We start from the raw sequence: 16,224 nt of genomic DNA on the forward strand, positions 1-16,224 counted from the left end.
TTACCTGCTACCAACTCAGACAGGGGGCGGGGAGGTGAGGAAATGCAGGTGGTTATGCTGCTTTTCCTGGTGAGCTGAGGGTCCATGATACAGCTTCCTGACCTTGCCTGGGACAGCACAAGAATGGCAGTTCATGGGCTGAAGTGTCAGAAAATCAGAGAGGTGGGTAAAACTTTCCAACAGGGACAGCAGAGAACTATGGGCCAGAATTAGGGACCCACAAAGATCCCACTACCTGGAATGCACATGGTGGGGCATGGGCTGCTATGCTCAGCTGAGACAACTGTGTGTGTGCGTGTGGGGGGGGGGTTGTTCCCACATAGGGGTTAAAGACTCTCACTGCCCTGTAAGGGGTGAAGTGCAGACTCCTCCCCAGTATCGCGCGTGCTCTCTCTCTCTCCCTCCAAGCCTTTAGTGGGGCTGGATTCTCAATGGTAATTCAAAAGACACTAAAAGTAGTAAGAACAAAGATCCCAGCAACAAGGAAGCAGGAAAGGGGGTTTGGCTCAAAAAAGCAAGCACTAAAATGAAGCTGGATGAGATCAGTGGCTGGGCTGCCATTGTATCCTCGCAGGATTTATGAGCAGCAGAGACATATATCCCCAGAGTGTCACCCACTGAATCAGGAGGCAGTGACAGCCAAACAAGGGCCATACAGAATGAGAAAAACAAACACAAGAAAGAACATCCAACAGGCAGAGGAGCTGGACAAGCGCAGCAGAGAAAGGGTCCAGGCAGTGATGAGCCCACAGGGGCTGGGAATAGCTTCACAGCCCCAGAAGGGGGTGCTCTCACTAAGGCAGGTGGCAGTGACAGACTCGTTGGGGAGAGAGCATAGGGCTCAGAGTATGGCAGAGGGGAGTGTCTCCCTGGTCCCAACAGCCTCCCCAAGGTGAAGGGCACAGATACTACAGAAAATGAGATCACAGTGCTAAACGGCACCAGAGATACAGAGGCTATGGAAAGAGGCAGAAATCTCTCCTACTCTCCCTTGCATCCCCCGTTCTCAGGCTTCCTGCTACCCCTGAATTTCCACCCTCCAAGCATTGCACAGAGTCTCACATTCTGCAACTGATTCAGCCTAGTGCCAATTTAGTGTGCAATTAGTGACAACAGACCCATGCTGTGGGGTCAATGGGACAGATGCTAGTTGTTCTTTCCTCCTCCTCAGTCCCAATCCTTGCACTATCTACATCGCTCCCTCTGGCCCTTCTCCCTCTGCAGCAGTTCCATTCCAGGGATACACAGCTGGCTTTGCTCTCCAGGGGTCTCATTCTTTAGTGCTATGATTACTGGGAGCCCAGTGCACTGATAGGAGTCTCTGGGCCCATGTGTGCAACAATTGCTGGCTAATGATTAATTTCTCCTCCATCTCATTTCCTCCCCATTTGTCACTCTCATCTACAGCAGCTGGGAAAATCCATGGACAGGTAACTCCCCCCCCCACCCCCCCATTGATCATGAATAACTGGGAAGAGGGGGTGAGTGAGGAGGAGAAGCAGCAGCAATAGCAATGGGTCAAAAGTGAAAGTGTCCATATGTTTCCAGTATCAGGGGGTAGCCATGTTAGTCTGTATCCACAAAAACAACGAGGAGTCTGGTGGCACCTTAAAGACTAACCAATTTATTTGGGCATAAGCTTTCATGGGTAAAAAACCCACTTCTTCAGATGGCATGTTTCCAGAGTCCCCATGTTTCAGGGAATCTGCTGCTGTGATCATAACCAAGGGAGTTACTTATATTTCACAACTGCTTTCACTTCTGCTTTCATAGAAGCGTGGCTCGGCAGGCATACCACCTGCAGACAGCAAAGTCCATTTGCCAGGGCCAACACAGCAGGGGATCAGGAAGAAGATAGAATAAGAAGGGGAAATGAAGGAGAGAGGGAGAGAAAAACAGAAGAGAGTGTAAAGCAGCCACATGCAGAGAGTTAGGGCGGGAGTAGTGCCTCTGATGGAATACCGTGTGCAGTTCTGGTCACTGGTATTCACTAAAGACTAATTCGCTCTGAAACAGGTGTAGCAAAGAGCTACCAGGATGATCAGGGAAATGAAGCACCTAATCTTATGAGAGAAGACTGGAAGATCTTGGCTTGTTTCAGACTTCATTTTGTTAGGCTAGAGGAGATAGGATTTCTCTCTGTAAATACATATCAGGGGTGTAAAGGGAGGGAGAAGAGCTATATAAGCCAAACAGACAATGCTGGCACAAGAACAAGTGGGTATAAACTGCCCATGAATACATTCAGGCTGGAAATCAGAAGAAGGTTTCTAACCACCAGAGGAGTGAGGTTCTGGAAAAGCCTCCCAATAGGAGGAAAGGGGGAAAGAAACCTAACTGGTTTTAAAATGGATCTTGATAAATTTAGGAATGGGATTATATGACAGATTTGCCTGTAACAGCAGAGGACTGGACTCAGTGACCTAGCAGTCACTACCTTCTTGTCCTACATTGGATAGGAGGTGCAGGGGCTAATTTCCTATCTGCCTTTCTACATCCACTTTGTTTCTGCTCTGCCGTCAGTTTTGATTGCTTAATTGAAGTCTTCACAGTGGATGTGGTCATCAGGACAAGGGCATTCACCTGCTTCCAGCTCTGCTCGGAGAAAGGTAAGGAGATAGGAAGCGAGTTTTTGGGCAACAGACACAAACAACCTTTTGAGTATGTGACCAGAACCTGCCCTTTGGGCCTATAAATATTGTGTGCTTCTCTCTGGTGATTTAGGGCAGTGGTTCTCAATGGGGTCTATCAACTCACCTAGATATTTGTCTAGTTTTACAACAAGCTACATAAAAAGCACTAGCCAAGTCAGTACAAACTAAATTTTCATACAATGACTTGTTTATACTGTTCTATAGACTGAACTGTAAGTATAATATTTATATTCCAGTTGATTTATTTTATAATTGTATGGTAGAAATGAGTCACCAATTTTCCAGTACTAGTGTGCTGTGACACTTTTGTATGTTTATGTCTGATTTTGTAAGTAAGGAGTTTTTTTAAGTGTGGTGAAACTTGAGGGTATGTAAAACAAATCAGACTCCTGAAAGAGTACAGTAGTCTGGAAAAGTTGAGAGCCACTGATTTAGAGAACTAGAAATGAAAATGGGAATCTCAGCTTGCATGTCAAATACAGGTGTTTAGGCCTTTGAGTTACAAAAAATGTTGATAATGTAATTGACTCAAATGGGGTGCTGAGGTTGAAGTTCATCAAGTTTCCTTTTAGACACAGGATGATTCATACACACCCTTCAGCGGTCGAGGGTTGGTGGTGTTACTGACTTACAATTTTATTACAGAATTGTGATATTTGGTGTTTTTCTTAAAGCTCCAGCTCCTTAAGGCAATTGATCAGAGAAACCCAGCTTTCATTTAATTTTATTTTTGTATACATATGTATAGTCCCCATGGTTACAGAGAAAAGCTGGAAAATGTGACTTAAGTATATAACCTAAAGACTCAGAAACCAGGTGGCTTGCACTGTACATTCTGTCAGGCAAGATGATCTAGTAGTCCATTCTGAACTTAAACTTGTGATTTGGGGGAGGGATAGCTCAATGGTTTGAGCATTGGCCTGCTAAATCCAGGGTTGTGAGTTCAATCCTTGAGGGAGGCCATTTAGAGAATCTTGGGCAAAAATCTGTCGGGGGATTGGTCCTGCTTTGACCAGGGGGTTGGACTAGATGACCTCTTGAGGTTCTTTCCAACCCTGACATTCTGTGACTCTAAAAAGCATCCACAATTTATTTGACTTTAAAATAATGAGATGATTTAAAATAATCTCATGATTTTTTGGAGGCTGATTCCAGGGTTTTTTAACTCCTGGGTTTGGAAATATTAGATCAGCCTTTGTGGAAAAACCACATCCACAGCTCACTGCACAAGGGCATTCTCAGGGACAGAGTGGTATAAAGAGACTTTATTGAAACTGAGTGTCGGAGCATAGATTGCTGCACCTTGTGCAGCGGGGAGACACTGCATTTTCTCCAGAAGACTTTACTTTGTTTCTTTCTTTTGTTTTCCTTCCTCTAAGATAAAAATAGATTGTTTTGCTCTTGGCACAGTGTGTTGGTGGACATGAGCGTGGCAGAAGGCGCATGCAGTGTGTATGGAGACAGATAACTCCTCTGTAAGCCCTATTTTCATAAGCGAAGCAGGGTTGGTGTGGTCAGAGCTTCGATAGACCATTTTGCAGTGATTTCTGTGGGTGAATCAGAAAGGTGTATGCTCCTCCAAGAGTCAGTGCTTATCCCAGTGCCTCACTATGGGGCCAGAGATTACTACGCAGCTGGAAATATCTGTTATTAAGCTAAAACAGATACCTTTACCCTTTGTGGTCATTAAATACCCTCTGCTATCCTGGTCAAATACACACTTAGGTTGATTCCATTTTGCCTTCCTAAATTTCCCCTGTACTTTGAATTGGTTACTGGATGCTCCTTCACTCCCTGTTTTAGACTTGTGCTGTGTTGCTGTTAAACAGCTACTTTGTCATACTCCAGCGATAGCTGCATGTCAGGGCAAGGGGATTCCGGCTTACTCTTTGTCTTTTTCACTGGTGTGGGTAGAGTGTGGCTCTGTTAATTGTTAAGTGCTTTGGGATCCTCAAGTGAAAGCAGCCACTTACATTATTGATGATGATGATCTTAGTCAAGTGGCCTCTGCACATTCACACTTGGAGATCCACTCAAAGTCCAATAGACCAGTGGTACCTTCTGGAACCATTGCCCATTGAGAAGCCTGTTCACCCCCTCCCTCACAGCTCTATGCAGGCAAGGGTATAAAATGGGGCTGCATTTTCCATATGCCTCTGTTCCTTTCAACTGCAGACCTGGAGCCTCTGCCCCATTCTGTCATTGACTTGGTTGATTATTCTGCTGACTTTGAAAATGTTTTTGCAACCAGTTATTAGATAATTAAAATTTTAGACAACTTCTGGCAATACATAAAATTCCTTTTGCGTCCATACCTGTGACTGACATTTCCAGCAGGATACATAATAACAGACCCCATAGTGAAGTGATCCAAGTTCCAATGCTATGCATCTCGTCTATGGGTCTTTCCTACTAAGGATACACATGTTTGGTGCCCAGCATGCCTTGGTGAGGCAAACACCCCATCTCAGTGGTCTGCATATCAGCCCTTTTCTCCATGGGCAAGTAGGTGAGACAGAGCCAGCATCAGGAGGTACTAGCAGCTAAGTTGATTCACAAGGGGGAATTTCCAGCACTGCAGTGCCTTGCCCCCAGTAGAATTCCCAGTCCCTAGTTAGGCATCCAGGCTCACTTTACAATGATGGGGTGAGTTAGGCACCTAAGAACTGGATTCACAAAAAGCCAGAAAGCTGAGCAGGGAGCAGCCTAGCCAATAGGAAATGCTAAGGGAGGAGTGGGGCCATAGGCACTTACCTGTGGGCTGGAGGGAGGGGCCTATCTCCACGTGGGATTCACAGCCATGAGCCCTATCCTGGAATTAAGCCCCTAAGCCAGGTCAGTCCTCTTTCAAGAAGAAACTGAGGTGACAATCACAGTTTAACCTTTAGGCTGGTGGTTAGGGCACTCAGCCAGGAGATGGGAAACCCAGAATATGTTCCTCCCTCTGCCTGACCTGGAGCCCAGGGATGCTGGAACAATTTGTATAGTGGGGGTGCTGAAAGCCATTGAATCAAACTAAGCCCTGTATATAATGGAAACCACTTCAAGCCAGGGAGTGCTGCAGCAGCCCCCATACCACTAGTTCCAACACCTACAGCGGAGCAGGAATTTTAACTTGTGTCCCACTTCTCAGGTTAATGCCCTAGGCCAGGGGGTGGGCAAACTATGGCCCGTGGGCCAGATCCAGCCTGCGAGCCATTTTAAGATGGCCCGCGAGCTCCAGCCGGGGCGGGGGCCGCACCATGCGGCTCCCGAAGCTGCTGCATGGGCCTGCTTCAGCACTAGCAGGGTCAGGGGCTCCTCCATGCATAGGAGCCACAGAAGGGACATGCCACTGCTTCCAGGAGCTACTTGAGGTAAGCGCTGCTCAGAGCGTGCACCCCTGAGCCTCTCCCCCTGCCCCAGCCCTGATCCCCCCCTCCTGCTCTCCAAACCCCTCAATCCCAGCCTGGAGCACCCTCCTGCACCCCAAACCTCTCATCCCCACCCTGGAACTCACACCCCCTCCAGTGCCCCATCCCCAATTTTGTGAGCATTCATGGCCCACCATACAATTTCTATTCCCCGACGTGGCCCTCAGGCCAAAAAGTTTGCCCACCCCTGCCCTAAACACTAGGCTAAAGGTTATAATGGGAGCATCCCTACCTCCTCCTCTGTTCATTTTGTGTGGTTTAGATGCGATCAGAGCATGACTACTGCCTATCTGGCCTTCAGGGCCCAATCCAGGGCAGTTCCTAGTTTGTGAATCCTGCTAGGACTTAGACATGTGTTAGGTGCTGAGCTGCTGGGTAGTGTCAGGACTTGGCTAGCTGTGTACATGCCCAGATGCAGAAATTTTAGATGTCTTGGGGACTATAGCAGAATAAGCTTAGACAACTAAGGACTTCAGGGTTCTGCAAGAGACCATTTTCTGCTCTGAGTTCCTTTCAGGATCTAAGAAACCAGGTCTGGGATCCCTGTCAAACTCTAACCCTGGATATGGGGCAAAAAAAAGTTGGTTCAGAACTTGTGACCATGTCCTGTCTATGGTTCCAAAGGTTGTCCTGCTGAGAGAGGTACTCTGCTCCTCCCCCAAATCCATCCCTTTCTAAGAACTCAGGGTTCAGCCCAAAAAATTCTTCTGCTCAGAATGAGTTGCATTCTGCGAAGCAGAGCTGAAACCTTCATGACCAAACATGAGTTGTCTCTAAAACAGTCAGTAGCAGACTAGATATTTCATAAATTTGGGTGGCAAGGTTACAATGCCAAATCCAAGAGATTCTGCTGAACAGCAAGCTCAGACAGTCAGTAATGGATACTTTCTTCCTGGATTGGGGAACAGTCCTCTCAATGCCTTTCGCTAATTCCTCTAATACAGTAGTTTTCAACCTGTGGTCCATGGACCCCCAATTGTCCACAGACTAGGTCTAAGATTTCCAAGAACTTTGAAATTGTTTAGGGGTCTGCAAATGGGGAAAAAGGTTGAAAACCTCTGCTTTAATACCTAAGGGTACTATGGAGAATCAGACAGGACAACCCATTGCACCAGCATGGACCAGACAATGGTGGTATTCTGACTTGCTGCAGGTCTATCATGGGAATCCTCTGTTCCTCCCAGTTTCGCTGGATTTACTAATTCAGAGGGAGACACAGATTCAACATCCTAAGAGTCTCTCCATCTTGCTGCTTGGGCTATGGGACTTCGTTGCTCAGCCCAAGTTCAGGGGATCCTGCTGAATTCCAAAAAAAGTTTTTGCTGTGGATGACCAATACTAACCTCTCTCCGACAGCAGGCCCAATGTCAGCAATCCTGTAATACATATTACATCTCAAATCATTGGAACTATCCATATCTTCAGCAAAGGTTCACCTTGCAATTATTTCAGACCATCATCTAAACATGGACAACAAGAGTGTGTATAGTCACCCTATAGCATAGTACTTGAGAACTTTCCCACTATTGGAAGTTTAGCATCAGCAACTTCATTTTCTTATGACAGTAGAAGCCCTATTACTAGATTTTTTTTTCCTTCTTCCCCCTTTCTCCTGGGATGGCTCATAAGAGACCTTGAAAAGAGTCAAGAACAGGAACTGGGGGTCAGAGCTGGAGTAAGGAACCAGGAGTGAAGTCAAGGGTCGGAGCCAGAGTAAAAGAAACAGGAGACAAGCCAAGGGCGAGTTAGGAACTGGAGGTCAGTGACGGAGACAGAGTTGGGAGTCAAGCCAAGGGTCAGAGTCATAGTCAGGAATTGATCCAAGGGTCGGAGCCAGGGGTGGGGAGTAGAAACAGGGATCTAGAACAAGGCAGGAGTGCAGGAACAGGACAGGAAGGCAGGAATCGGGAGGGAAGGCAGGGTCTGATGTAGCAGCCAGCCAAGGATACACCTACTGGCTCAAACAACTCTTTCTGCCTCCTTCTGACTTAAATAGTGAATCTGAGCCAATAGGAGAGGTCAGACAGCTTCTCCAATTAGGAGTTTCGTGGGTGGTGCTTATGGTGAGCTAGGGTCCACCAACCCCACTCCCTGCTGGTACCAGGGAGTTGCCAGGTGGTAGCTGCGGTCTGAGGCCTGCCTGGGGACCCACAGACCTGGGTTTGAGACTCATGATCCCTCATAACACTCCCCATTTAGGGTGCCCTCCAGTTGTCAGTGAGCTGGGTTTTCTAGGATGGTTCTTGTGGAAGGTCTTTACTAGGTTGGGGCATGGACATTTTCTGTGGGTTACCAGGAGCATTCCTTGGGACTGTAACCCTTCCAATCAAATAGCAGAGTTTACCCCATTTCATTCTTGTATCAAGGATATAATGGATGACATATCTGTCATGGCCTTGAACATGTATTTGTGGGGGTAGGGGGGACGGCCAGTTGAGAACAGTGAGAAAACATGTCCTGTATATGGAGCTTTAGAAGTGATACAAGAAACACTTGGTGGATTTGCAGGGATCAGGGCAGGAGGAGTTCAAAGGTAAGTGGACTGATTTGGCAGCAAATTCAGTAGGTGGTCAGGAACTAGTAATTCAGTTTACAAGATGGCCTGTCTGCATGCAGATGTTTGGCTGAAAGCCACACCATCTGACCTATTGAAAAAGTGGACTGTTCTTGTTATTGACGGACTGCATATTGCTTGTTGCTTCTTCTGGCCTCCTCTAGGTGGGTTTTCAGATTATCTTGGTCCAATGGATCTGTTGCACTCAACCAAAAGCTGCAGGGTTGTGGGAAGTTGTGGGTAGTTCTTGATTAAAAACTAGTGTGGCACCCATAGTTTGGGGTGGAAAAAGGAGAGGGGGCTTTGTCTTGTAGACCAGTGTTTCTCAAACTGGGGTCCACAGACTCCTGTGGGTCCATGAGGGTACTCCAGGGGCTCTGCTGATCAACTCCTCCCCCTGCCTCCCAGCACCTCCTGCACGCCGGGGATCAGCTGTTGAGCAGTGTGCAGGAGGCGCTGGGAGGGAGAGGGAGGAGCAGGGATGAGGCACATTCAGGGGAGGGTGCGGAAAGAGGCGGAGAGGGTTGAGGCCTTGGCGGGGTGGGAGGAGCGGGGGAAAGTGAAGTGGGGGCAGGGCCTGGGACTGAGTCGGGGGTCTTGGAGAACTGCAAAAAAATTTTTAAATCAAAATGGGTGTTCTTGGTTTGCTAATGTTTGAGAACCGCTGTAGTAGACAATTGTTCCACGTTATAGTACGTGAACTTCACATGGGGTAGTAGTGAGTACCAGTCATCCTGGTGGTAGTTTATATAGTACTGTAAGTAGTGTTCCAAAATTTGGTTTGTTCTTTCTGCCTGACTGTTTGACTGAGGATAAGTGGAGGAGAGAAAGGCAAGAATGCCCAACATCCAGAGAACTTCATGCCAGAAGCAGGAGATAAATTGTGTACCATGATCATAGATGATGCCCTCATGGAGGCAGACAACTTGATCCATCCAGAGCCGGGTGGTTTCCTGGGAGGAGGGCAGGCCAGTGCAGGGGATGAAGGGCAGTAAGGAGGGTGATGTGCTCTGAGTACATTGGGATGAATTGCCAATAGAAATTCATGAATGCCAGGAAGTGCCACAGTTCTCAGATGTTCTGTGTAGCTGCCTAGTCGAGGACTGCTTTCACCTTATGAGAGTCCATCTCGATACCCTTGGGGATAAGATGAACCCTAACAATTCTATGGATGCCTGTCCAAAACCACATTTCTTCAACTAAGGGTAGAGGCGATATTGGCATAGCCTTCCAAGGACAGAACGGACATGCATGGTATGTTGCTCAGCACTGTCTGTAAGTATGTCATCCAGATGTACCACCACATACTGGTCCAGAATATTCCAGAACACACTGTTAATAAAATGTTGAAATCTGGCAGGGCCATTGGTTAAACCAAAAGGCATCACAAAGTATACAAAATGTCCATAGCATTTTTGAAAGACTATCTTCCACTCATCCCCAAGTTATGTGCCCATCAGCGGTCCAATTTTGTGTCTATTCAGGCATCCCCCACGTGGTCCAATAGTTTGGGAATTAGAGACGGGGTACCAGTTCCTAACAGTGACCTGATTCAATGCTTGGTAGTCCACGCAAAGTTGGATGCTACTATCTTTCTTTTTAACAAAGAGGATTGGTGCCCAGTAGGTGAGGTAGACTTGCGAATAAAGCCCTCAGCCCAATTCTCCTGCAGGTAGGTTCACAGGGCAGCCACTTCGGGTTCAGATATGGCATAAATGTAACCAAACAGAATTTTCACTCCTGGCTGCAGTTCACCTGGGCAATCATAATCCCTATGTAGAGGTAGGATGTCTCTTGGGGTTGGTTTTGTTTGTTTGTTTGTTTTTCAAATACAGTGGCAAAGTCACTGTACTGGAGAGGAAGCTGAGGCTTGGGATCAGCAGGTGAGTGTGTCAGACCAGCTACTCCGGTTTGTGACCATCAGTGCTCTACCATGTGTTCTCTGCTTCCTGGGGTCAAGCAGTGCTGCCAGCAGTATTCTGAAGAGAAGCTGGCCTTTCATTCATGCTAGTGAATGAGACGATTATGAAGGGTCAGACAAGAAATTCCCAAGATCAGGGGAAAATGGGGGGAAGTGAATGGTACTGAACTGCAGCATCTCTTGGTACACTTGCACAGTGACCTCTACTAGGTCTGGAACAGGCTTGAGCCTTAGGGAAATCTGTAGGGTCTGGACTGCATCCAGATCAATAGTCACCCACTGCACCCAAGTTAATGAGGGCCTGCTGCAGAAAGATTGGAAGGGAGCACTCTGGGACATGTAGCTCCTCCGGTACTTGCAAATGTGGTGTTGGTCGATGGAAAGCATGCTGAATGCCAGCTATGGCAATTGCTTGACACTCAGGAATGTTTTGTCAAGGTGCTCAGGCCAGTGCCCTTTACCAGGCCTGGGCTGGCTCATTTTCCTAGTTCTCTCCTATCTGGGCTCCTCAAGGAGCAATCAGTGTTGCATGACCCAGTTCACCACAGTAGACAGGTTAAAATGTTGCCAGCACTCTCTTTACTTGTGGGCGAGTAGTCAGCAGCCCAGATCGACTGGCATGGGCTCAACTTGCAGAGTGGGACCCAATAGCAGTGGGCATCGGTCCGATACAACCTATCTTCTTTTTTCCTGCTGTTCATGCAGCCAACTGTCAATCTGGATGACAAGATTGATAAAGGCACCAGATCAGTCAGGGTCCCAACTCTAGCCAACTCCTCCTTTAACCTGTCCAGCAGGCCCCCCTGGAACAGCAACCCTGCCTTACTCCACTCCATGTCCAATGTGAGATGGCAGAAGTGTCCTGCATAGGAGGCAGCTGTGCCTAAACCCCTGTCAGAGTTTCTGCTCGGCAGAGAGAGCGCACAATTTGGGTCACCAAAGATGGTTGATAGTGCCTGCTAGAAAACGTCCCAGCTAAACAGCACCTGATCACTGGCCTGCAGTGGGGAGAGGCCCAGTCCAACACCTCTCCAATCACCAGTTGACTACCTGGCCTACATTGGCCTGGTCGGACGAGTATATTTGAGGGCAAAGCAAGAACGATAGGCAGCACTAGTTCATGAAGCCTCGAAATTGGGAACGATCCCCACTGAAGCACTCTGGGAGGGGGACAACAGGTCCTGGCTCAGGTCAGGATGTGGTCAGTAGCGGGCCCGTGGTGCATTGGTCTCTGCACAGAGTTGATGGACTTGCCCCTGCAGTGACTGATTCTCAGCAACCAGCTGTGCCATCTGCACCTGCATGGCTTGGTTGTCTATTTGGAGGCGGGACACCTATTCATAGAGCACCAGCACTCCTTAGGGAAGAGGGCGCTCTGCTGGGTCCATATCTGGCTGGACCCAACTTAGAGGGGTTGGTGGGCTGAGCAAACTGTTGTAGACTGGAACATAGACAATCAGGCCTCATGGTTTGAGCAATGGTGGTCATGCCTAGTGACCAAAGCAGGAGTCAGAAGCCAGGAGCTGGAGGTCAGTGATGGAGACAAATTTGGGAGTCAATCCAAGTGTCAGAGCTGTGGTCAGAGTCCAACATTGAGCCAAGGGTTGGAGCCGGAGTCAGAGCCAGGAATCAAGCCACTGGTCAGAGCTGTGGTCAGCAGACAGCAGTTGGGGCTAAGAAGCAGGGATCTGGAACAAGGCAGGAGTGCAGGTACCAGGAACAGGACAGAAAGGCAGGACTTGGGAGTCAGGCGAGAAGGCAGTGTCCAGTGTAGCAGCCAGCCAGGGATGCACATAGTTGCTCAGACAAATTTCTGTGCCTCCTTCTGGCTTAAATTGTGAGTGTGAGCCAATCAGAGAGGCCAGACATCTCCAATTGGGAGCTTTGTGGGCGGTGCCTAAGGTGAACTAGAGTCCACCAGGCCACACGCCCTGCCAGTACAAGTGAGCTGCTGGGTGGTAGCTGCAGGCTGAGGACTGGCTGGGGACCCATGTTTGAGACTTGTGATTCCCCCATACTTCTAGTGAGATCTGGGCAGACAAATCTTGAGGAAGAAAGAGAGGCTATTTACCTTACAATAACTGGATGCTTTTGTTCACATGAATCCCATGATCTGCCCTCCTTCCCCACTGATATGGAGTCCTTTAGTGGGATGTTTTGTAGTAGTGAAGGAACTGAGTGGTGGCAGGGGCTGCTGCACTCTTTATACCTTTGGAAGTGGGAACATATGCAAACTCAGCAGATGCTGCTGGCCAAAAATATTTTGAGCTCGTGAAAATGCAGCCCTTCAGTGGGATCTGCATGGAAAAAGCATCTTGAAGAATTCCCGTTATTGTAAGGTGGAGAACCTCTGTTTGTTTACCAATAAATGAATTTCCTTGATAGGAACCTTTGCATATTCACGTTAGCTGCCCGCTTCCCCTCTTTCTCAGAGCCCTGTTGCTCCACCAGGCTCTGAAGTTTAGGGGGGAAAGAACTGAGATGTTTAGGGTCCCCTGTCCCTCTTATGTTCTCATCTCCTGAATCTTGGGAACCCCAGGGGAAAGCGCACAGATGCTACAATAGGGATTGCTTGCAGAAGGTGCCATTGGTCTGCTGCACATGCCCAACTGAGTTGTCTAATTTTGACCTGAGTGGTTAGCCATTATTCAGGATCTTGTGGGCCATTTCTGCTAGGAGGAGAAATTGAAGATAGTCAGGTACTTCTTTGATGAAATCCTGTTAATTTACCAAGAACATACAAAGTCCTGTTTTCCCTGACCACAGAAGGAATCAAACAGTAGGAGAGAGTTTCTTTGCTCACAATTCCAAGTCTCTTTTTAGCCAGCGCTGTACCCAAGAGCTGCTCTCTCTCATAGCTTTTTCTCATGTGCATGCTACAAGTACTTCTCTGACTCTCTGAGGCTTCCTTGACACCTTCTTTGTGTGCTTCTCTTGTGTTTTTTCTCCTGCTTTTCTCTCTCTCTCTCTATCTATCTATCTATATACACACACACTGTTGCAATCAAAATAATCCCCCACCTCTGTGTTTTTATTAGACCTCTGGGAAACCCCTTGGACTGCACAGGATTGCAGGCAGTCTACTCCCTGGCCAGTGGCTTTCACTGTTCCAGCTATCACCAGACAAAGGTGATATTAAATTGTTCCCTCATTTAGTCTGAATGTCAGGTGGCTATCACACCCAACGGTTCTAGTGAGATGGTGTGTCTGCCTAATCCCCTGCATAACTGTGTATAGGCTCATCTCAAAAAAATATAGCCACTGATAAATAACCTTCATTTACTGCGTATCTTCATGTCTGCATGCGGGGAGGGTATGTGCATCAGTTTTTACCCTGTGGGTTTGTCTAGATTAGGGTAAACTGCTAAACTTGTGTCCTGGAACAAATGTTCATGGAGCACCTAGATTAGCATTTATAGTTGTGTTGATTGAAGTTAAAACAGGAGCACAAACTCTAATCTGGACAAACTTTTATCATTCTCTGAAGCTCAGGCTTGTTTTCAATAAGGGGAACAGTGCAGAAATTCAGTCAGAAATTATCATTCAAACTTACCTTAGACTTTACCCTGCCTCCCCTCACCACCCTGCCCCATCCCCTTCTATTATCTTTCTGCTCCTTCCCTTCTTTCTCTGTGTGTACTAAGGGCAGAAGCCAACACCCTGGAGCTTTTACTCATCCTTCTTGATTTTTCACTTTGATCAGGAACTGTGTTGTCATTCCACATCTGGCAAGAACCCGGCATTGCATCCACATCACCACAACTGCTGGAAAGAATCTGTGAAATGTAACCAGTGATTGACCTCCAAACCACCGATACCAGGAGGAGACCCATTGAAGAGCTGGTGACGGAATCTGCAGAGAGAGAGACACCCATCCACTTCCGAGGGGCGGCAGGGAATGACCTGACTCCTGCTCCCCTGAGGGTAATGATCTTCCTCCATGCCTCTTGTTGTGCCCCATTTGCCTATCAGTGGCCTGAACTACATCACTGAGATCTCTACAGGTTCTGTTGAGCATGTCAAATGCCAGCATCTCTCAAAGTCTGGACCAATGCAAAGATTACAGCTCCAACCACCGGCTGCACCTGGTTGGGTACAGCTTGATCTTTGTGGCAGGTTTGATGCTCAATGCTATGGCACTCTGGGTCTTCCTGCGCTACCTGCACCTCAAGTCTGTGGTGAGCATCTATATGTTCAACCTAGCAGTAAGCGACCTGCTCTTCACACTCTCGCTGCCACTACGGCTCTATTACTACTCCAGCCAGCACTGGCCCTTTGGCAATTTCCTTTGCCAGGTGTCTGGCTCCCTCTTCCAGATCAACATGTATGGCAGCTGCCTCTTCCTCATGTGCATCAACCTGGATCGCTATGTTGCCATTGTCCACCCACTCCGCTGGCGCCACCTTCGGCGGCCCAAGTTGGCCCGGCTGCTCTGCCTGGTGGTGTGGGTGCTTATCCTGGTGGGCTCTGTTCCGGCTGCTGGTGTACACAGGTCAAGTTCCTGCATCAAAGGGAACCAGACCATCGCTCTGTGTTTTGAAAGCTTCAGTGATGGCCTGTGGCAGAAGGGCATCTTCCCACTGGTCATCCTGGCTGAAATCCTGGGCTTCCTCTTGCCACTGACCTCTGTGACGTACTGCTCAATTAGAATCTTCCAGAAGCTATGCCAGGCCAGCGAGACACAGAGCCTGCGCCAGCAGAAGACTATCCGCCTGCTCGTGGTGAATTTGGTGATCTTCATCATCTGCTTCGTGCCCTACAACACAACTCTGGCAGCCTACGGGATGATAAAGGCCCACGTGATCCAGGCTGAACCGCCAGTTCGGGACTCTGTGCGCCAGGTGCTTATTGTCACAGTGCTGTTGGCCAGCATGAACTGCTCTCTGGACCCCCTAATTTACTACTTTAGCACTGAAGGTTTCCGTAACACCTTCAAGAAGCTCCGGCGGGGCCAAGCATGGGACTCCGACACAGGGATGGCCAAGACTCAGGTCACAAAGACAAAACTCTATAGCGCACGCTCCAGTCTAGAAGCAAAGCAGTACCCAGTCAAAAACTTCATTCTCCCCAATGAGGACTTGCCACTGGCTCCTATCAAAATATTTTTGAATGGCCCAATTGAGGACTCTGAAATATAATCCTGGAAGTCACAGGGTTGCTGAGTTATAGGGTAGCCATAAGATGCCAGGAAGATTGTGGGAGTTGGCTAGAGTGTATGTACCCTGATCAAACTGGAGAAGCTTAGTAGGGTGATAAGGAAATGTGAGGATGGTAAACTTGGTGATGCAAAACTAAATAACATTTTTTACAACAAAATGAGAAATGGTGGAGAAATGTTTCTAAAACACTGTATTCCACTACAGGGAAACATACAGTGGGAAATATGTACCTAGAAAACACACACACACACACACACTCTACAATTTTATTTTGTTCTCTTCTACGTAGATTCTTATACCATGCTCATCATTGCAGTATCTGAGCGCACATTTGTTGTAGAGGTCTCTAGAACACCAGATAAGTTGTAGTTAGTGCTGATGTACCTAAAACACACATACTCCTAGAATGTATACTTATTAAAGATGTACTGAAGGTAAGATTTTCAAAACTGGGAGCTAGATGCACAAAGGGACTTAGATCGTCCCGCTCCCCTCCCCCGACCTCAGCTGCCACCTATTTCTC

General features: G+C 47.8%; 2 protein-coding genes across 3 annotated transcripts in view; one reads left to right on the plus strand and one right to left on the minus strand.

Moving 5' to 3' along the window:
* The window catches only part of LOC128833742 (protein Wnt-4-like), a 55,823-nt gene that overhangs the window by 5,765 nt on the left and 33,834 nt on the right, over positions 1–16,224 (minus strand). The gene's annotated exons all lie outside the window — the stretch shown is intronic.
* On the plus strand, positions 87–15,865 carry LPAR5 (lysophosphatidic acid receptor 5). 2 transcript variants are annotated; one of them, XM_054041999.1, is made up of 2 exons: positions 87–162; positions 14,246–15,865. In XM_054041999.1, the coding sequence occupies exon 2, from the start codon at positions 14,559–14,561 to the stop codon at positions 15,678–15,680; it is 1,122 nt and encodes a 373-aa protein (XP_053897974.1). In that variant the 5' UTR covers positions 87–162; positions 14,246–14,558; the 3' UTR covers positions 15,681–15,865. The 2 variants fall into 2 exon arrangements, with proteins under 2 accessions (XP_053897974.1, XP_053897983.1); XM_054042008.1 differs by lacking the exon at positions 87–162 and adding an exon at positions 1,899–2,609.

This window comes from Malaclemys terrapin, chromosome 1 (assembly GCF_027887155.1).
Source record: "Malaclemys terrapin pileata isolate rMalTer1 chromosome 1, rMalTer1.hap1, whole genome shotgun sequence".
Lineage (NCBI taxonomy): Eukaryota > Metazoa > Chordata > Testudines > Emydidae > Malaclemys > Malaclemys terrapin.